The sequence below is a fragment of the Culex pipiens genome, chromosome 1 (genome assembly GCF_016801865.2).
Source record: "Culex pipiens pallens isolate TS chromosome 1, TS_CPP_V2, whole genome shotgun sequence".
Lineage (NCBI taxonomy): Eukaryota > Metazoa > Arthropoda > Insecta > Diptera > Culicidae > Culex > Culex pipiens.
Window position 1 is genome coordinate 20,142,643 of NC_068937.1, and position 21,405 is coordinate 20,164,047.

Below are 21,405 nucleotides of genomic sequence, written 5' to 3' on the forward strand. Positions count from 1 at the left end.
CTGCGTTTAGAATCATTTTCAGCATGTTTGGGTTATATTAAAAATCTTTTGACTTTTAGAAAATTTTCGATTTTTATTATCGCAAAATGTTTTTTTTTTGCAAAAAAAAAAATTTTCCTCAAATCTCAAATTTATTGAAAGCTGATGATTGCATAACAACTGAACTAGTGTAAAATGCATTTCTAAACACTTTTTCCATGTAAATGTTGAAACTATGGCTTGTTATTTCAATATTTATATTTTTTATGTTTTGCCCCCTTATCGGCCTTATAGAATTTTGAAAATTACAATAATATGTTTTTTGGGATTTCAACTTTTAGTCAGAAAAAAAAATAAATCAAAAAATACGTTTTTTTCGTGTATCTTTTTTTTTTTCTTAAAAGTCCACAACTTTGCCGAAGACACCAAATCGATTAGAAAATCCCTTCTCGAGATACAGAATTTCATTCTTTTACACAACCATTTTGTATGACCTGCTCCCAACATTGTATGGAGATTTGAAAGGGCAAACTAACTTTGTAAGATGACTTCTTTTGACACAGGGAATGCATGGACAAAGTTTAATCCATATCAAAAAATGAAAATCTAAAAATCGCGAAAAAAAATGCGAAATTGTAGAAAACTCAGGGTATTTTTGAATTGTTTTTTTTTTGCGAAGCTTGATTATTTCAACACTCGTCATATTGATCGAACTCGGTTAACCTCGTTGGTTAAATGTACGACTCATGCTGAAAATATCTTCTTTCAGCATTTTTTTTTGCATTAACTACTATTACAAAATCAAACATTAAAAATCTCTGTCACGATTCTATAAAAAAATTATTCCCTGTTTCCGCCCGGGATCGAACCGGGGGCCTTCCGCGTGTTAGGCGGATGTGATAACCACTACACCACGGAAACCGATGTTTGTATTCGTTTTTCATCTCAGCCAAGCCACAACATCTTGTCTATCTTGTTCAGCCTTCACGCGTTGCACCTTTTTTGCTATTTTTTACCTCCCAAGCCGACAGTCCCACCGCTTTGATGAACGACTTAACTTGCGTTTCGGTGCGTAAAAGAAAACCAGAAATAAAGAGAAAAATAGATGTTGACTGAAAAAAAAGTGTGAAATTTTCAACTCTGAGAGTCGGTGTGTCGCTTAATGTACCGAGCAAAATTTAATTCATCCTGTTTGCTTTATTTATTTTTTTGCGAATTGCAAATTTGTCTCAAACGCCACTGTCAAAACTTACCGTGGGACACTTTTTCGATTTCAGCTCGCCTGATCCACTCGATTTGAGATGATTAAATGCCAGCCAAGTGGACTTACCTTCTTATTTTTTTCGGGTGTGACAACTTTTATTTTCGACACTCGCCCCGGGGGTTATGACTCATTTGAAGATTCAGACTTCCGGTGCAACAAAACTACTCGATTTTGTTGGCAATCGTTACTCCGTAAAATGCACTTAATTAACATCAACCGCGCAACCGTGACAGACTTTTGACGGACACTGCTCAGCTTCTTCATCCTGTTTTTCGACCAGAATTTGTTGGGATTTAATTTTAACTTGATTTGTGGAATTTCCTGGAGAACGTTCTTTTTTCGAGCACGTGCATTTCAACGCAAAATTATTCCATTTACCCCTTCTTCAAGCGTTAAAAAGACGTCTAAATTAGATCGATCAACCCCACAAAAATGTAAACACTAGCAAGATTTGCGTTGGAAACTCAACTGGGGAAGGGCTGTTCGGATTTTCAAGGAATAAACAATTCATAACTCATCTCACACCTCTTGGCTGTGTTTAGTCCGTTGTAGATTTATTTTAAAATCAAAATAATAAAAAATCGCTCTGTTTTGCTCAGCGTGCGCTGTGCTGCGCGTGCCACCAACTAACCTAAGAGATTATCCGATAAATATAACCTAGGCACACCTCCTACTTGCTATAGAGAAACTTAGTGCCTAGAACAGGGAATTAACCTGTTGGTTGGTTTTGATTGAGGATGGGGTACGGGAAAAAGAAAACAAATCTGGAGTTTTTTTTTAAAAGGTCCAATAAACCAAATTTCCAGTTTTTGCTTTTTGGGTGTTTTTAGAACCGCCTTGAGTCAGGGGTATTAAAAAACACTCAAAAAGCAAAAACAAAAAAATTGGTTTATTGGTCCTTTTCAAAAAAAAAAAACTCCAGAAATATAAACTCGTTACAAACTAATGAGATAATAGGTAAAGTTTGAGGAGTGTGATCGTGGTTTTTTTTTTCTCAGGAACGAATGGGGATCTGCCAATTAATTACATTTTCATTTTTTATCAACAATTTGGGTTGTAGAGAGTTAAAAAATGGGAGTTCACTCGACACGGAAAGTATGAATCACATGTAAATTCAATTAGTGTAAATGTTCAATGGAATCGTCTCACATTTCACACGTAAAACCATGGTTCGCGTAGAAAGAAAAAAAAAGTTACATGATAAATCATGTACCAAAATGTATCATGAAGATTATTGCAAATTTAATTTTTTAAATTTGAAATTTACATCAAATCGCATTGAAAATTCAAAATTGACGTGCAGTTTGACAGTGGATTTGACAAGTGGAATTCCATTTGTTTTGAATGTTCCATGAAGTGGAAACTTTTTTTTTTGTTTATGATTTCTTGTAAATAAACATCAAACCGCATGTAATATTTTAATGCTTGATGACGTGCAAAATTGTTACACTTTCTGTGTACATGTACCTTCTTGTGAATCAGAAAATTATACAATAAAAGACGATAACTTCATCCTCACAGATAAAAAGTTACATGGCACTGTACCGCAAGGTATCATGATAAGTGATGTAAATTTACATGGAAATTGACCACAAATCGACAATTAATTTAAATAATAAATTGTAATTAGGCCGATGCAAATATTTAAAAAAGTTTTTGTCCCTCGGCCCTGGCCGAGGTCAAGGGGGGGCAAAAAAATAAAAAAATATATAAAAAATTAAATAACAAGCCATAGTCTTCACATTTAAACGAAAAAAAGTGTTTTAAAATGCATGCACAAAAACTTTTAAAAATATTTGTACCAGCCTTAGACAGTTAACGCTAAATCAAAAACTAAAAATACTGCGATAAAATTTAAATCCTGCAAAAAAAAAAATACCTTACATCTTGTTTGGAAAATTCCAGGCAAAATAAAATTGTGTTATAATCAACTAAAATGTAAGATTTCATTTTATAAAAAATAAAACAATTTAACAGTACACTACAATTATCGGATTTCGAACTCTTTGTTTCGTGTTTGGCTTTTGAATCACTTAACAACTATAACCTTTTAACAAATCAATATAATGACTACTTTCCATTTGATTTAACTTTTGCATGTAGTGGTAAAAACATAATTAATTCTGTGTAGCAGATGTAATTTTCGCAGTGTCTGATGTTAATTAATACTTGATGTAAATGTTCATGTAAACATTTAGTCTTTTTTATGTAATTTTTTTAACATTGCTTTAGTTAAAATTCTGCATAAAAAGGATGCATGCCTAAATGTAAAAAATACAGCTTTGATTTTTTACTCAAAGTTTTCCAACTTTTTTGTTACTATGTATTTAAACGAATTTTCTATTTTATTCCATTTTCACAACATCGTTATCGATCCTGGATAGTTTTCGATAATAAACTGGAATTAATTTATTTAAATAATGTCAAACCTATTTTTTGTCAAAATGCTTTTGATATTTTTTTTATTATTTTTTGTTTTGTTTAAAATATTGTATAAAATTCAGCTTAATTTCCATACATTAACTAAAAAAATAGTATTTTGAAAAACTATTGTTAGTTATTGTTAGATAAGATGACTTTTCAAAAGGACGTAAATTTCCTTGAAAATTTACGTCCTATTGTAAAGTTACCTCAGAAATATTAAATTTTTCGTGAAAAGTCATGTAAAATTTACATTTGTAAGAAACACAATATTGTTCAATTTTTAAAATTTTAGTGCTTTCACAAATAAACACATTTGTTATAAATTTGTCTTAGTCATCCTTCATCATTATGCAAATTTAAACATTTGTAAATATACTAAATTAGCTGCAAATTTGACAACACAAAAAAAAATCATGGCAATATTACATCTGGAAAGGAGTACATCTTTTATGTCAGAAAAAATGTGTAATTTTACCTCTGAAAATATGTAATTTTACCATTATTCTGGTGTAATGTCGCATTTTCAGTCTAAATTGAGGTATAATTACATCATAAAAGAGGTAATATTCAACCTACTAAAATTACACCTTCCAAATTTACACTTTTTTTTGCTGTGAAGCCTACAAAACACACAAAAAAATATTTCCAAATGTTACATCATTTATGATGCAACACTTTTGTACGTCATTAAACATTTAAATTTAAAAGCAATTTGATGTAAATTTGCAACAAAATATACGTAAAAACATGATTTTAAGTGTGATTCAACCGTTTACGTCGAATCTCAAGTTTACATCAACTGAGTTTACATGTGATTCATTTTTTCCGTGTCGAGTAAATTCACATATTTTTTTCTGTGTATGCTATTATTCATTTCAGCTATTTCGAAAATATTTTAGATAATATCAAAAAAAAAAATAGGGCCAATACAAATTCTGTAATAAGTTTTTGGTTTCAGCATTTTCCCAAAAAAATCTCTAAAAATCAGAGGGCAAATGATAAATTAAATATAAAGTTCAAATATTCACTGACAATAAAATTAATTATATGAATAATAAATAAATCAATAATAATGTGAAATTTTGAAAACACATTTAAAAAAATATTTATGTTTTGATTATTTTTAATTTTAACAGCTTATTTTTGCACGACCATAGTTTACATAGTTATTTTATACTACACGAATGCCGTTGCTGTAGTAATGTATAATAATGGTTATAATATAAAATGCTCTTGAATTTATTACAATATTATTGATTTTAAAGCTGGTATTCCACATAAATGAAGATAAAATTTCACCTATAAAGTGATTATATTGATCAATAAAATTTTTAAACCTTACAGAATTGAACTTTTTGTTTTACTTTTTTACTTGCAGAGTTCATTTTGAATAAAAAGAAAAATAAAAAAGTTTTGTAATGTTTCCTTGAATGTTTTCAGTTGTTTTAACAAGTTTGTTTAACAAAAAAAAAGTTTGTTGAACACTTTTTAAGGTTTTCTGATTTGACCTAGAGAAATTACATTTTTTTTAAATTTAGTTTTCTCTTCTTTGAGTCAACAACAACAAACAATAATATTGTTTGTGCCAAAAAAAGGTCAAACGATAAACAGAAAAAAACTATGATAACATTGCATGTAAAAATGAGTACATCTGCTATGGGTAATTCTCTACCAACTCACACGAAATCGGGAAAAGTTGCCCCGACCCCTCTTCGATTTGCGTGAAACTTTGTCCTAAGGGGTAACTTTTGTCCCTGATCACGAATCCGAGGTCCGTTTTTTGATATCTCGTGACGGAGGGGCGGTACGACCCCTTCCATTTTTGAACATGCGAAAAAAGAGGTGTTTTTCAATAATTTGCAGCCTGAAACGGTGATGAGATAGAAATTTGGCATCAAAGGGACTTTTATGTAAAATTAGACGCCCGATTTGATGGCGTACTCAGAATTCCGAAAAAACGTATTTTTCATCGAAAAAAACACTAAAAAAGTTTTAAAAATTCTCCCATTTTCCGTTACTCGACTGTAAAAAAATTTGGAACATGTCATTTTATGGGAAATTTAATGTACTTTTCGAATCTACATTGTCCCAGAAGGGTCATTTTTTCATTTAGAACAAAATTTTTCATTTTAAAATTTCGTGTTTTTTCTAACTTTGCAGGGTTATTTTTTAGAGTGTAACAATGTTCTACAAAGTTGTAGAGCAGACAATTACAAAAATTTTGATATATAGACATAAGGGGTTTGCTTAAAAACATCACAAGTTATCGCGATTTTACGAAAAAAAGTTTTGAAAAAGTTACTTTTTGCGTTTCTCTTTGTTTCGTCGTCCGTGTCTGTCGCGGGTGACCATGAACGGCCATGATCGATGACGACCAACTTTTTTAAAACTTTTTTTCGTAAAATCGTGATAACTTGTGATGTTTATAAGCAAACCCCTTATGTATATATATCAAAATTTTTGTAATTGTCTGCTCTACAACTTTGTAGAACATTGTTACACTCTAAAAAATAACCCTGCAAAGTTAGAAAAAACACGAAATTTTAAAATGAAAAATTTTGTTCTAAATGAAAAAATGACCCTTCTGGGACAATGTAGATTCGAAAAGTACATTAAATTTCCCATAAAATGACATGTTCCAAAATTTTTTACAGTCGAGTAACGGAAAATGGGAGAATTTTTAAAACTTTTTTAGTGTTTTTTTCGATGAAAAATACGTTTTTTCGGAATTCTGATTACGCCATCAAATCGGGCGTCTAATTTTACATAAAAGTCCCTTTGACACCAAATTTCTATCTCATCACCGTTTCAGGCTGCAAATTATTGAAAAACACCTCTTTTTTCGCATGTGCAAATATGGAAGGGGTCGTACCGCCCCTCCGTCACGAGATATCAAAAAACGGACCTCGGATTCGTGATCAGGGACAAAAGTTACCCCTTAGGACAAAGTTTCACGCAAATCGAAGAGGGGTCGGGGCAACTGCTGTGTGAGTTGGCGGAGAATTACCCCTATGCAAAAAAAAATGTAATTTTACCTCTAAAAATGTTTAAATTTACCTCTTTCTTAGTGTATTTTTACGTTTTCAATCTAAATTATAAAAAAAAAAATCACTGTATAATTTAGCACCATGTTATGCTAACCACCATTCATCGATTTCGCTGATCGCTTTCCAAAGTCCAAACTCATCAATTAAGATGACGACTGCCATCTGGTCCTTCAAACTTGCTAATATAATTACGTTGTAAAATGTTGACAGTTTTTCTGTCTGAAACTGTGTGAAATTACCTTGAAAAATGTGTAAATTTACTTTTACATGATGATTCAATTTCCTCGAAATTGATGCGTGGCTTCACCATAATTAAATTATTTACATCTGGCTCATTCTGAAATTTATTTGTAGTTTCAATTAAACTTTTTTTTGGGACAGAAGAAATTCATGAATTTTTAATCACTCACTTTTTCACCTTTTTCACATCATTAATTTTCTTCAAATTCTCACCACGCTCTTTCGTGTCTCCCCATTTTTCACAAGTCAGGATGGCCGAGCGGTCTAAGGCGCTACGTTCAGGTCGTAGTCTTCTCTGAAGGCGTGGGTTCGAATCCCACTTCTGACAGACTCATTTTTTCCCATTCGTTTGCGAAACACTTGGATCACACTTCAACTCTCTCTTAAACAATACAAAATAAATTACTAACTTTTAAGAAACACTGCTCACACGCACACGCACTCTTCACTGGAATCAACCCGCGATCAATCGTAGTACTGCGCGTCCTTGCCCGTCCCGAAGCACTTGGCAAACTTGGAGCTCATGTCCTCGAGGCACAGCCGGGTGTCCTCCTTGATCTCCTGCATCTTGATGCGCACCTCCTCCCGCATCAGGATGTAGCACATCGCCACCAGGCCCATCCCGAGCAGCATGTACACAAAGTTGATGACCAGCTTGGTCGGCTTGCCGGACTGCGAGTCCAGGATGTTGGCGCCCGGGACGAGATCGCCGATGCCGATCTTGCACAGACTGGTCACGCAAAAGTACGCCGAGTCGAGGTAGGACCACTTTTCCCACTCGGCGAACATGATCGTCCCCGTTGCGATGTAGATCGTGATGACCCAGAGGCAGGCGGTCGTCGGGACGATGATCCGCTTGCGCTGCGGCACTCCGTTGCCGTCCTCCAGGGCCAGATCGTCGTCGTGGCCGTGGCTGCACTCGTGAAGCCACGTGTAGAGCCACTTGAAGGTGGAAGCCAACACCTTGCCCATGTTCATAAAGTACAGAATGTAGAGCGGGATCCCAAAGGTCGCGTAGATCACCGTCGCGCCCTTGCCCCAGGCCGTCCTCGGGACCATGTTCCCGTACCCGATCATCGTGAACACCGCCAGGCAGAACATCAACGCCGCCGGGAAGATCCACGTCTCCTCCGGCGTCCGTCCGTCGTACCCCCGCCGAATCGCATCCGCCAGGTCGTCCTGGTACCGCTTCAACACCACATCCGCCTCGTAGTGCCAAATCGAGCTGTTGAACAGGTTGTTCTGCTCCGTTACGTCCCACAGCTCGGCCGCGCAGTTCCTCCGCAGCACCGACACGTACTCGATCAACGGGTTCGGTTCCTGCGTCTCGATCGACATGAAACTGGCGGCGCCCACCAGCGCGTACACGACGATCAGGCCACCAACGCCGACCTGGGTGCACATGAAGGCGATAAACTTCCGGCAGCAGTCCTTGACCTTCTCGCGGGGGTCGCTCGTTGTGGTGGAGGACGAGCCGCGGCTGCGGACCGACGAGCGTTGGCGGTTCATTTTTGAAGAGTTGTTTTTTTCTGTTGAAGCTCACTAAGTGTCTAGAGATTGTCTACGGCGGTGCTTTGCTGATTGTCACTACACTTTGCTGTTTGAAGAGATTTAAGTGGAATTGAGCGGTAGTGGATCACCGAATAATATAATCATTTTCAAATCGATTTAAATTGACCCAACTTCAAATTTAAATTCCCCAAACAAAATTATATGCACCCAACATTCAATAACAATAGGCAAGACAGTGAGCAAGAGAGCAACTCTCTTTCATTTGAATTTCACCACTTCAAGTTTGATTTCTACTTGTTTCCCCCAGGTAAAGTTGAGAGAGAATGTACCTCTCTTCTCTCTTTCATGAAACGTAACTTGTAAATTTAATCTAACTACTTTTTTATTATTTGGCCATCAAAAGACAGTGAGCAAGAGAGCAATTCTCTCTCTCTCTCTCTTATATTCCTCCCGTTCACGGCTGATTGTTACTCGCTTGTCCCAGTTCACGTCAAGAGGAAACGTATGTCTCTCTTCTCTCTTTCATGAGATATCAAAGATGAGATATTTTTTGATATTTTCAAATGACATTTTTCATCTAGCTAAAACATATAAAATAAGGTTTGAACAACGAAGCGAAAGATTTTTTTTTATTTTTTTATCGGACCATTTCATCACTTCTCTTCTTTTGCCGAAATTAGTATTCAACGATCTCCTATAGAGTGGGAATGCGAAATGAGTTTTTTTTTTCAGGAAATACTTGATGATTATTTTCTTGGGCAAAATTAGAAGTCAGATAAAAAAATTACACATTAGGTTGCAAAAATTATGAGTAAAGGCAAAATGTTTGACTCTTTTCCCTAAATATGATTTTAATTGCAACCAGCGAGTAATCTACAACTTTGCCAAAGACTCCAAAGTGATCCGAGTTGGTGCTAAATAGTCATAAGTGATTTTATGAGAACTATTTTGCAGAAATATATTTTTTCTAGTCCAAAGAAGCATTTCAATTCTGAGAAAAAAACATTTGACTAACCTCAACACTTTATGGTTTTATACTATTTTTTTTAAAATAAATTTTAGGTTGACCGAACAGGTCAAATAACCCTTACAGGCCTGATTTTCTAAAAAAATAATGTTTAATAATAGGAAAATTATTCTTATGGGCTCGAGAAAATCATAGGCTAGTTTTGGAAATTTTAACTTCTAGGTAATAGGCCTGAAGGGTTAAATAAAATTCGAAGCTAATTATTTAATGTAAAATTTTAAATCTCCAAAACACCTAAATTCGATGATTCTAATATATGTACTGAAATGCTAAGATTAGAAAATAGGAAAATTAAAAATTGTTTTGTTTCGTGTTTTTTGAACAAAATATAAACATTATTAAATTCTAGAATCTAGAATAAATAACCAAACGTAAATTGTAAAACTCAAATTTTAAAAATAATGTATTTTTTTTATTCAGAAATTTACTATTTTACGATTTTCAAACGTAAACTAAAGATCTAAAACTAAAAAAAAATTAAAGCTCTATATTTATTCAATTTCTAATAGTTCTAGAACTACAAAGTTATAACTTTGTAGTTCTAGAACTTTAGAGTCCTTTAATGTTGGAATTTTCAAATAATATAGCTTTCGAATCTTGAAATTTAAGAAATTAATGTCAAATTTTACGAAAAGTTTTTTTCCGAATTTTAGAATTTAAATCAAAGAATTTTAAAAATTGAAGAGTTTACCAATTTCGGTACAAAATTAAAAAATAATCTAAAGCTCTTAAACTTATACATCATTAAATTTAAGATTATTTGAATGGTAGAACTAAGCTAAATATTTAAAAAAAATATTTTTCCAAAATTTGAAAACTGCTCAATTTTTAAAATTATTTAAATTAAATTCTAATAAACCTTAAATTCTCAGATTATTAATTTTTTAAATAATAAAGATTCTTAAATTGTTGAACTCCTCAATTCTTAAATATATTATTTCCTTCCTTCTGATCGATTTATGATGCTCTCGAAAAAAAAAATATTTTTGATTAATATATGACCCATCAGGCCTGGAATAGCTAAACTAAATTCGAAGCTAATAAATTTGTAGAATTAAAGGATTTGAAATTTCTTAATTTAAAATTTTTAATCTCCAAAACACCTAAATTCTAGAATACTGAAATGGTAAAATGGATAATACCAAAATTTAAAAAAATGTTTTTTTTTTACAAAAAAAAATAATATTAAATTATAGATTCTTAAAACAAAAAATTCTCTTGCCAAATCCATTGTTAGAATATCCAATTACATCTAAATGAATTATAATGTAAACCATAGTTGAAAGGAACTCCAAAACTCTATTAGGCTATAAGAAACACGAAATTGTAAATTGATTATTTACTAAGAAACACTAATTGAATTGATTGAAACAACAAAAAAAAAACGCAATGTAAATTCTAAAATTCATTTTTTTTAAAATTCAGAAATCCTGGTTTTTTTCTGAATCATGGATTTTTTTTAGGATTTAAACATTCTGAGATTCTAGATCATAAAATGAAGTACTAATTTGAAAAATTCTTAAATTATAACATTCAAAAATTCATTGAAAATACTGAAATGGTAAAATAGATAATATCAGAATTTAAAAAAATGTTTTTTTTTAAACAAAAAAATAATATTAAATTATAGATTGTTAAACAAAAAAATAACCCAATGTAAATTCTAAAATTCAATTTTTTAAAAATTCTGATATTCTGGTTTTTTTTCTGAATCATGGATTTTTTTTCAGGAATTTAACATTCTAAGATTCTAGATCATAAAATGAGGTACACATTTGAAAAATTCTTAAATTATAACATTCAAAAATTCAATTCAATTCAAATACAATTAAAGCACAAACATTTTATGTTAAGCGTCTTAGAGATTTAGAATTTTTAGCTTCAGAATTTTTAATTTTGTTTAATTAAAATGTTAGAACACCCAAATTATTTTTTTTTAAATTCCTCAAAGATCATCATTTTTCTGATTATTAGATTTTTAAATGTTAAATATTCTTAAATTGTTGAATTCCTCAGTTCCTAAATTCATGAATTCTTGAATTCTCAAACTCCTAAGTTCTTAAATCAAATTATCAAACCTTTAAGACTCTTATATTCCAAAATACATAAAGTCTTATTCTAAAATTTATAATTTTAGGATTTTAGAACTTAATTTAAATTTCTTAAATTTAATGATTCTTTAGCTCTTTATTTTAAAATTCTGACATTAAAAAAATTCAAAGCTCAAAAACTTTAAAGTAATAAAAGTTTAAGTTAAGAATATTAGAATTTTAGAGCTCTTTATTTTTTTTAGCTTTTTGAAAATAATTATTAAACTCTTAAACTTTTAAAATTCTTTGGTTTTTTAATCCTAAAAATTCGTAAATTCTCAAATGATTCTTAAATTGTTGAATTCCTCGATTGTGAAATATATAAATTCCAAAATTCTAAAACTCTTGAATTCTTTGAATATTCAATTCTTCAATTTTTATACTCTTCAAATTAAAAATTCTTCGAAATTCTAATAATTTTCAAAATTCGTTTACTTTAAATTTTCTATAATTCTTTGATTTTTAAATCCTTAAAAGTCTTCAATTCTTGAATTGGGTCCTAAAATTATGCTTAAATTGCTGATATTATTGCTCACAACGATAAAGCTATTTTTCTGTGTACAACTACTTTTTGTACGACCGCAAAAGGTTTAAAATGGATTTTGGAAAAAATCGAAAATAGTTTTAAAGTATGTTTTTTTACCGTTTTACATAGAAATGACAAATTAAATTCTTCAATACTCAATCTCTAAAGAATAATTCTAAAATTTAATTCCTATAAAAAACCTAAAATCTTTAATTTTGTAATTCTTATATTCTTTTTTTTCTAATTTATAAATTCATATTTTTTTAAGTCTTGAATTTTATTCCTTCATTTATTAATTCAAAAAATCTTTTTTTTGCAAAATTCTAAATTTAAAAAAAAATTAATTGCTTGATGTAATAATTTAATTTTTAAAATAATAATAATAAGAAAAAACGATAAATTTCTTAAATTCTATAACTCTAATTTAAGGTTCTAGAATTTTAAATTCCCAAAATCCCTTAATTATTTTTTTTAATTCTGATATTTTATAATTATAATGTCCCTTATTTTTTTAATTCTCAATTTGTATATGCATTAAATTCTATATTTTTTTATTTCTTTAACTTTTGTTTAAAACTCAAGTATCTCATGAGGTTCCACCTTTCACATTTTTAGATCAATGATCGTCTTCTAGTGTATGCTTCAAAGTTATTCAAAGTACATCTTTTATATCAGAATAAAAAAACGTAACTCTAACTCAAGAAATACTTAAAATCACCACTGGAATGTTTTGCCTAGTTTTCTGTCTAAATTGAGGATATACTACATCATAAATGAGGTAATATTCCTTCAAATTTTAAAACTTCTAGATTTACAAAAAAATTACTGTGTATATTGACATTTTCACTCGTAACACGGTGAAAAAAGAGTTCCCAAAATCGTGAATAAGCTTTCACGAAATTGGGAACCATTTCCCATTTTCATGCCCGAGTTTTCATGTAATGTGAGAGGAAATACATGAATTCAGAAAAAAGATCACATAGCAAGGTAAAAATAAAAAAAAATTGCTGAAGTATAAAATAGAAATATTTTTTCTGATTTTTATATATAATTTACATAAAAATACTGTAAATTTTTACCTCTTTAATGACGTAATATTACATAAATTCAGATTAAAAACATGGGATTACACCGAAAAAGTAGTAAATTCACACATATTTTGGGGAAAACTTGGTTATATTTCCTGACAGTATAGAAATGGAAATATTTGTATGTAAAATCAAGTATTTTTGCAAGTTGGGTCAATAAAAAATCATAATTTCCCTCCCTCCAAAAACCCACCTATTTTGCTTTCTCTCCCTAATAGTGCACTCCACTACCGGTCAATCCACCCTACAGACACCAACAAGAACTAAATTTAAACGCCGATCCATAATTCGCTCTGGCGTCGTCGTCGCTGTCTTCGCCGTCTTTGACCCGTCGCCTCCTTCGATCCTCCGCCGCACGCAAACTACTCCATTCTTCTTCCTCTTCCTCTCGCTTTTCCGCCTGTCCACCGCGTTCTAAACAAAAGTGCTGATTTTGCCACCCTCTTCCTCCGCCGCCCACTTCGCCCACTTCCTGCTGCAAATCAATTCCGGCAAAGCGGCCGTCACGACGAGCACGTGCACCCGCGCCGGTATTGGTGAGCCGCTGCTCGTGCTCCCGCTCCCACTGCTCCTCTTCGGCTCGCTCGATCGCGTACCGATTCTCTCGCACCAGACACTCTCGGCTGCGCTCTCTCGGCACGGCCGCCGCAGCTCGCAGTCGGCGACGATGGGCTTGTTGTTGCTTTGGCTGTGTTGGTGTCGTCGTCGTCGTCGCAGATGTCACTCGCCGTTGTCCATCGCCGCCTCCTTGGATCGCGCTCGTCGGCTCCTCGTTCTCTCGCAATTTCCTCCTTTTTTGGGCCTCTTGCAAGCTCTTCCAAACTGCGATCATGCGAGGGCCGATAAAGGGCTGCGAAGGGGTTGATTTAGTGCTAGGCGAAAGATTGATTTAGTGCCGATCGTGGCAGGCGCGAACGGGTTGTTACGTCGAAAGTAGATTTTTTTTCAAAGATCTTTTCCGGATCGAGAAAAACCGCGGAGAGCGCGCGCGGAAAAACGCGTTTTCACGGCTGAAAGGTCGGTTCTGAACTGATCGTGAGTTCGGCGAGAGCGAGATCTTTTCGCGGTTGGAAAATTGAAAACTCCCCGTTCGCGGAGAAAATGCACGATTTGGACGAAAGGGAGGGAAAAACGGTGAAAAACACGCAAACACTTGAGATCGTGCGATCGCGTCGGTAGGGTAAAGAGGCGGGTCTTGGAAAAATAAAACTATTTTAACTATTTTTTATTTTTTACCATTCAAACTTTATGGAGCAATTTGCAATTTGCAATTAAAAGTACTTCACTGAAATTTTGATAGAGTCCACCGTTTTTAGGTTATAGCCATTTTTAGGTAACTTTGTTGAAAAAAGTCGCAGTTATTTTTTTTAAATTAGTGCTCATGTTTGCCCACATTTGAAAAGCTGAGAAAATTCTCTATATTTTGCTTTTTTGAACTTTGTTGATACGACTCTTAGTTTCTGAAATCTTGCCATGCAAAGGTTTAAAAACAGGAAATTTGATGTTTTCTAAGTCTCACCCAAACAACCCACCATTTTCTAATGTCGATATCTCAGCAACTAATGGTTAGATTTTTAATGTTGATATATGAAACATTCGTGAAATTTTCCGATCATTTCGAAAACAATATTTTCATTTTTTTTAAATCAAAACTAACATTTTCAAAGGGCCAAACTTTTAAAATTACTTTTTCTTTTTCAATAAAAAATATTTTCTAAATTTTCAATTCATCGACAGCGTTTGAAAAGCCTAAAAACACTTTTTTCGACCATATCAAATGTTAGGGTTGTTTTAAAAATTATTAAAAAAATTGAACGATCGACAAATTTTCAATAATTTAAATTTTCTAATAAAATTTTTCATAATTTTAAAAAATATTTTAAAAAATATTATTAAATTGAATAAATAGATCAACCTAAAACACAAACTCAAAACCATATAAAATTTCCCTAATATTAAAAAAAAAACAACATCAAACAACCAACACTTCCTCCTACAAACCCAAAAAACCCCCTAAAAATACAAAACCTCAAAACATCATCACAAAAACAAACACAACTACACAAATCAAAAAAAAACTATCACACAAAACCACAACCAAACAACCACCACCAAACAACCCCCAACAAACCACCCCCCCACCACCAAACACCACACACCCACACAAAACAAAAACAACAACCAAACACACAACACCACACACCCACAAACAACACCAAACCACACAAAAAAACCCCAAACAACCACCTCACCAAACTACCAACCACAACCAACACAACCACTCACCAACCAACAAAAACCCCCCACAAACAAACACCCAACCAACAACCAAAACACACCAAAACAAAACCAACCCACCAACCCCAACCAACCAACACCCACAACAAACAACACCACACTCTCTCTCACAACACACACCACACACCACACCACCCCCCACCCCACCACAAACAACCACAACACCACCCACCAACCACAACACACCACACTAACCAAAAACCCAAAACACACTACAACCCACCTAAACAACAACACCACCCCACAAAAACACAAACCCACAAACACAAAACCACACCACCAAACCCACCCCAACAAACCACCCACCAACAAAACACAACCCCCCACCACAAACACCAACCCCCCCACAACCCAACCCCACCCCCCCACACCAAACCAACCCCACCCACCCACCAACCAAAACACAACCCAAAACCCACCACCACACCCAAACACACCACACAACCAAAAACACCCACCACACCCAACACACACACCCCCCAAAACACACCCCAACCACCCCAACCCCCCCCCAACCAAACAAAACCACAACCCACAAACACAAACAACACACCAAAACCCACCACCACAACAAAACCACAACCCACCCCAACCCACCACCCCCCCAACAACACCAAACCCCCACCACAACCCCACCCCCCACCCCCAACAACCCAACACACTAACCCCACCTACCACCCCACCCCCCACACCCCCCCACACACACCCCCAACACCCTCATATATATGTGGTGGTATATATTAATCTAACCTCTGATATATATATATATGTAGATATAACTAACCACACTACTCTAAAAATCCCCAAAAATAACTCCCTTAAATCTCACCTACAAAAACCCACAACCACACCACACAACCCACACAAAACCCAAAACCACAAAAACAAACTCTACGAACACAATATAGCTCTTTACCAATCAACACCAAATATAAACAACCAACCAACATCTCTCTCAATATAAATATAAATATATATACTCCTCCCATACTCCCATTCTATCTTCTATCATTCTCTAAAAACCCCCAACACCACCCAAACTCTCACATAGATAATTCCAATAACCCCAACCACTCCCCAACACCCCCCCCCCATTCAACTAAATAACTCATTTTTACTCTCCTCTCCCTTATACCCACATATATAGATGATATACACTCACCCCACTCTCAAATAACAACACTCTCACTCACTCTCTCTCATCACTCTCACACATAGAAATAGATCCTACAACCCTTACATCCCACTAAACCCCAATTTATTTATCGGCTTTGCGCTTTTATTCTAGATGTGTGTCACCCAACATTTCTAACCTAAAACCTATCCCCCCACAATAAACAAACCTTTTTGATGTGCCTGCTCATCTCACATCGTAAAATTCACCACCCCCAACACAAAAACATATGATAGAGAGGATATATATATCATCCAAACCTTAAAACAAAATCATATTTAACATACTTTAAAATTCGCATATTCACAAAACTATAAAAGCTATTAACAATAATGAAACGTCTATTGGGAAATCCCTTTATGATTATAGAGAGAGAGACCACTCACACCTGTGTGTGTGTGTGTGGAGGAGAGCGTTCAAAACCCTAAGACTAGAGAGATCAAAAACTTTACATTTAACTAGCTCTTCACCCACAACTAGGTTTATATTAAAAAATAACAAATTTTTTAGATAATTGATTGTAGAATAATTTTAGTTTTGACGAGAGAGAGAGATAGATAGAGAGAGGAGATTTCTCTCTCACTACTCTCACACTAACTCACATACTAAATCCGGGAAAGTTGCGGTCGCTTAGATTTTGCTATAGGTTGATGTCGGCGCTCGAGGGATGATGTGTTGTGCTCTCTTAAGTTGAATGAAGTGAGGGTTATATAGTGGAAGATCGCGTTGTGTGTGTGTGAGTTGGTTCAGGTATGTATGCCTAGGGCGTAATCCGAGGTCCGTTTTTTGATATCTCGTGACGGAGGGGCGGTACGACCCCTTCCATTTTTGAACATGCGAAAAAAGAGGTGTTTTTCAACAATTTGCAGCCTGAAACGGTGATGAGATAGAAATTTGGTGTCAAAGGGACTTTTATGTAAAATTAGACGTCCGATTTAATGGCGTACTCAGAATTCAGAAAATAAAAACGTATTTTTCATCGAAAAAAACACTAAAAAAGTTTTTAAAATTCTCCCATTTTCCGTTACTCGACTGTAAACAATTTTGGAACATGTCATTTTATGGGAAATTTAATGTACTTTTCGAATCTACATTGACCCAGAAGGGTCATTTTTTCATTTAGAACAAAATTTTTCATTTTAAATTTCGTGTATTTTTCTAACTTTGCAGGGTTATTTTTTAGAGTGTAACAATGTTCTACAAAGAGAGTAGTTTTGAAAGTTACTTTTTGCGTTTTTCTTCGTTTCGTCGTCCGTGTCTGTCGCGGGTGGCTATGAACGGCCATGATCGATGACGACCAACTTTTTCAAAACTTTTTTTTCGTAAAATCGCGATAACTCGTGATGTTTATAAGCAAACCCCTTATGTCTATATATCAATTTTTTGTAATTGTCTGCTCTACAACTTTGAAATTTTAAAATGAAAAATTTTGTTCTAAATGAAAAAATGACCCTTCTGGGTCAATGTAGATTCGAAAAGTACATTTAATTTCCCATAAAATAACATGTTCCAATTTTTTTTACAGTCGAGTAACGGAAAATGGGAGAATTTTTGAAACTTTTTTAGTGTTTTATTCGATGAAAAATACGTTTTTTCGGAATTCTGAGTACGCCATCAAATCGGGCGTCTAATTTTACATAAAAGTCCCTTTGACACCAAATTTCTATCTCATCACCGTTTCAGGCTGAAAATTATTGAAAAACACCTCTTTTTTCGCATGTTCAAAAATGGAAGGGGTCGTACCGCCCCTCCGTCACGAGATATCAAAAAACGGACCTCGGATTCATGATCAGGGACAAAAGTTACCCCATAGGACAAAGTTTCACGCAAATCGAAGAAGGGTCGGGGCAACTGCTGTGTGAATTGGTGGAGAATTACCCTCTTTAAATTCCGAATTCCAAGAAAAAAAATATTACTTCTTTTTAAAACGTGTTTTTACCTGTACTTATTATAGTCATGACTAATCTGGATCACATCAGAAAAAAAAATCAATAGATCAGAAAATGTCCTACTAATTTGATGATTGGTCCAATAATTGCTGATAAACAGCCTTTAGCCCTCTACTGCCCAATTTTCTTTTCGAAAATATTTATTTTTCCCGTGTTAAGGAGGTCATTTTGAGCAACAATTGTTTTACGAAAAACTTAATTTCTCTTGTTTTATATTTTTCTTGTTTTATTTTAAGTAATTTAATTAGAATTTATCTTGTTTAGTTTATGTTTGTGTTTGGTAGTATTTGGCCTATTATACTGCCTAATATATTTACATTTGGTCTATTTAATTTTTTCACGTTTTACAGTCACATTTTTTTTTGCATGTTTTTCACATTTTTTGCTATAGAATGGCACCATCATCAAAACAAAAACTCAGCAAATAAGCGTCCAACTTTCAATGTAAAATATAAAAATTCAATTTGGTTGAAAAAAAAGTGTTTCCGAGCATTTTCAAATGTAAACGTTGAATTGAGTTCATTTTTGAATTCCCCAAATTTGACCCCCTTACCCTACCCTACTTCCCAACTAATGCGTTTCACTATACCACACTTTATTAGTGGTGGTGGTGGCGTCTGGTCGTCAATATATATTCTAAGATGAGTAAAAGAGCAAACAAGAAGAGAAAAATAAAACCCAAAAAAAATCCCACAATGCAAAATATTTTGAGCGGTTCGATCTTCTGCTCTCAAGAAGGAGGTGAAGTAGGGTGGCGCCGTCAGTTGGAGGGGGAGTGTCGTCGCGGCGGCGGTGAAAAGTATGTTTTACAGCGGAAGCTTGGTCTTGTACGCAAATATACAAATTTCCTCTCCCCCCTCCTTTTTGAAAATTGGTTCGATTTGTGTGTGGTCGACTTTTCCGTTTTGTTTGGAAGGAAAACGAGATAATTAGTGTTTCCTACATGCATCATTTCGGAATGTTTCCAGAATTGGTTAATTGGACTTGAGAGAGAGAGAGTTTTCATTATGTTTGTGATTAAAAAAAAAGTTTTAATCACTTAAGAGCTAATTTCGGCCAGAAACAGCATTTTTCTAGTTGATTCTATAGAACCCTAAACCTATGTTTAAGAAATTTGTTCCAAAATTCGAAATTAAAAATAAAATAAATAGTAAAATAATAAAATTCAAAACTAAACAATGCAAATGCAAAGCGAAAAAATCTTTAAAATTAGCGAAAAATGTCAAAAAATAAGGTAAGGATTTTTGCAAAAAAAAACCTCCAAAAAACAAAAACAAAAAATAAAGCAATACCTTAATGAAAATCTCTAAACTATTTTTCAACGGGCTCGTTGGTCTAGGGGTATGATTTTCGCTTAGGGTGCGAGAGGTCCCGGGTTCAAATCCCGGACGAGCCCACCTACGATCTTTTTTTTTAATGGATCACGTTTTAATTCAGAAATTCTGGTTAGAGCGAATTGACACCCTAAAGATTGAATAAAATCATTGGGAAGGGTTTTCTTTGGGTTTTCTGTCTTAATTTAACAATTATACATGTAAACAAAAAGGAGTCTCAGTTTGACTTTGAGTGATTTGATAAAAGTTGTACATCTAGTTTTCTAATTTGAATAAATATTCCTATTTTTCTTATTTTGTTATCAAATTTCTAATTGCAACCATGGTCGAAGGTGATTCAAAAATATGTACGATTAACTCTTATTAGACTGAAATTATTCCTCCTACAAGAATTGAACATGTCTTTTAGAACAGCCATTATTCAAGACTTTTTTTCTTATATATTACCTCAATTTTTAGAATTGTTCTAATTCAAACACTTTTTTTGTAATACTGAAGACTTTGATTCACCCAAACTTAAACAATAAATTTATTCATAATATACAAGATCTTTCCAAAAATCACCTCATTCGAATCAATTAACTCCACCGGTTACGTAATATCCCCTCTGCCTTCAACCAGGGCGCCGTGGCTTAGTTGGTTAAAGCGCCTGTCTAGTAAACAGGAGATCGTGAGTTCGAATCTCGCCGGAGCCTTAGCACACTTTGAAAGTTGAGTGGTGTGCTGTAATCTTTTTACTGTGTTGATTTCTCTGTATTAGTTGTGCAACAAAATGTTCATGGTAATAAATGTATGACATTAAGGTCGAATGAGCATAAGGTCGAAATTTGAAAAAAAAGGTCGAACGAGCATAAGGTTGGACGGGTATAAGATAGAATTGGCCTAAGGTTGCGTGAGCTTAAATGCCGAATGTGCAAAAGGTCGAATTAGCATTAAAGATGAATGAGTATTAGGTCGAATTGAAAAGGTCGAAATAGCATAATATAAAGGGCTAATTGACATAAGGTCGAATGAGAATTATGCCGAATGGACATCTAGCTGAACTGGCACAAGCTCGAAGGAGCATAAGGTTGAATTAGTATAAGGTCGAATAGACATAAGTTCGAACGAGCAATAATTCCAAAAGGCAAAAGGTCGAATGGGCATCAAGGCCGAATTAAAAAAAAACATTGACTTCATATAAAATGGAATGAACATAAGGTCGAGTGAGCATCAGGTCGAATGGGCGAAAGGTCCATTGAGTAAAAGGTTTAAGAGATACAAGGTCGAAAGAACACATAGCAAATGAAAAATTGATTGATTGGAAATCAGATCTACCTAGTTGGCTAATAATTTTTCTACATTTTATAACACTTTTATTTGAAAATGAATTTTGTTTAAATGTGTAAAATGCTAAAAGATCAAACCTTTTTAATGTTATTTTCGACCTTTTGTCTTTTCAAACAGTTTTTTC

General features: G+C 33.9%; 2 protein-coding genes and 4 non-coding genes across 6 annotated transcripts; 3 read left to right on the forward strand and 3 right to left on the reverse strand.

Moving 5' to 3' along the window:
• Window positions 1-827: 827 nt before the first annotated feature.
• Trnav-aac (transfer RNA valine (anticodon AAC)) lies at window positions 828-900 on the reverse strand. Its single transcript has one exon. It is a non-coding gene; the product is annotated as a tRNA-Val (tRNA).
• Window positions 901-1,753: 853 nt separating this feature from the next.
• LOC120416904 (TWiK family of potassium channels protein 7) lies at window positions 1,754-13,532 on the reverse strand. Its single transcript, XM_039578801.2, has 3 exons — window positions 13,391-13,532; window positions 7,365-8,551; window positions 1,754-1,957 (listed from the first exon to the last, which is right to left on the reverse strand). Exon 2 carries the CDS (start codon window positions 8,461-8,463, stop codon window positions 7,420-7,422), a length of 1,044 nt encoding a protein of 347 aa, XP_039434735.1. The 5' UTR covers window positions 8,464-8,551; window positions 13,391-13,532; the 3' UTR covers window positions 1,754-1,957; window positions 7,365-7,419.
• Window positions 7,200-7,282, forward strand: Trnal-cag (transfer RNA leucine (anticodon CAG)). Its single transcript has one exon. It is a non-coding gene; the product is annotated as a tRNA-Leu (tRNA).
• On the reverse strand, window positions 13,442-14,029 carry LOC120416909 (uncharacterized). Its single transcript, XM_039578808.1, has one exon. The coding sequence runs from the start codon at window positions 14,027-14,029 to the stop codon at window positions 13,442-13,444; it is 588 nt and encodes a 195-aa protein (XP_039434742.1).
• Window positions 14,030-19,942: 5,913 nt separating this feature from the next.
• On the forward strand, window positions 19,943-20,014 carry Trnap-agg (transfer RNA proline (anticodon AGG)). Its single transcript has one exon. It is a non-coding gene; the product is annotated as a tRNA-Pro (tRNA).
• Window positions 20,015-20,573: 559 nt separating this feature from the next.
• On the forward strand, window positions 20,574-20,647 carry Trnat-agu (transfer RNA threonine (anticodon AGU)). The gene has a single exon. It is a non-coding gene; the product is annotated as a tRNA-Thr (tRNA).
• Window positions 20,648-21,405: the final 758 nt, after the last annotated feature.

What these genes read in the sequence shown, in the direction of transcription:
- LOC120416904 (XM_039578801.2), bottom strand. Translation starts at nt 8,463, where the DNA reads ATGAACCGCCAACGCTCGTCGGTCCGCAGCCGCGGCTCGTCCTCCACC.
- LOC120416909 (XM_039578808.1), bottom strand. Translation starts at nt 14,029, where the DNA reads ATGATCGCAGTTTGGAAGAGCTTGCAAGAGGCCCAAAAAAGGAGGAAA.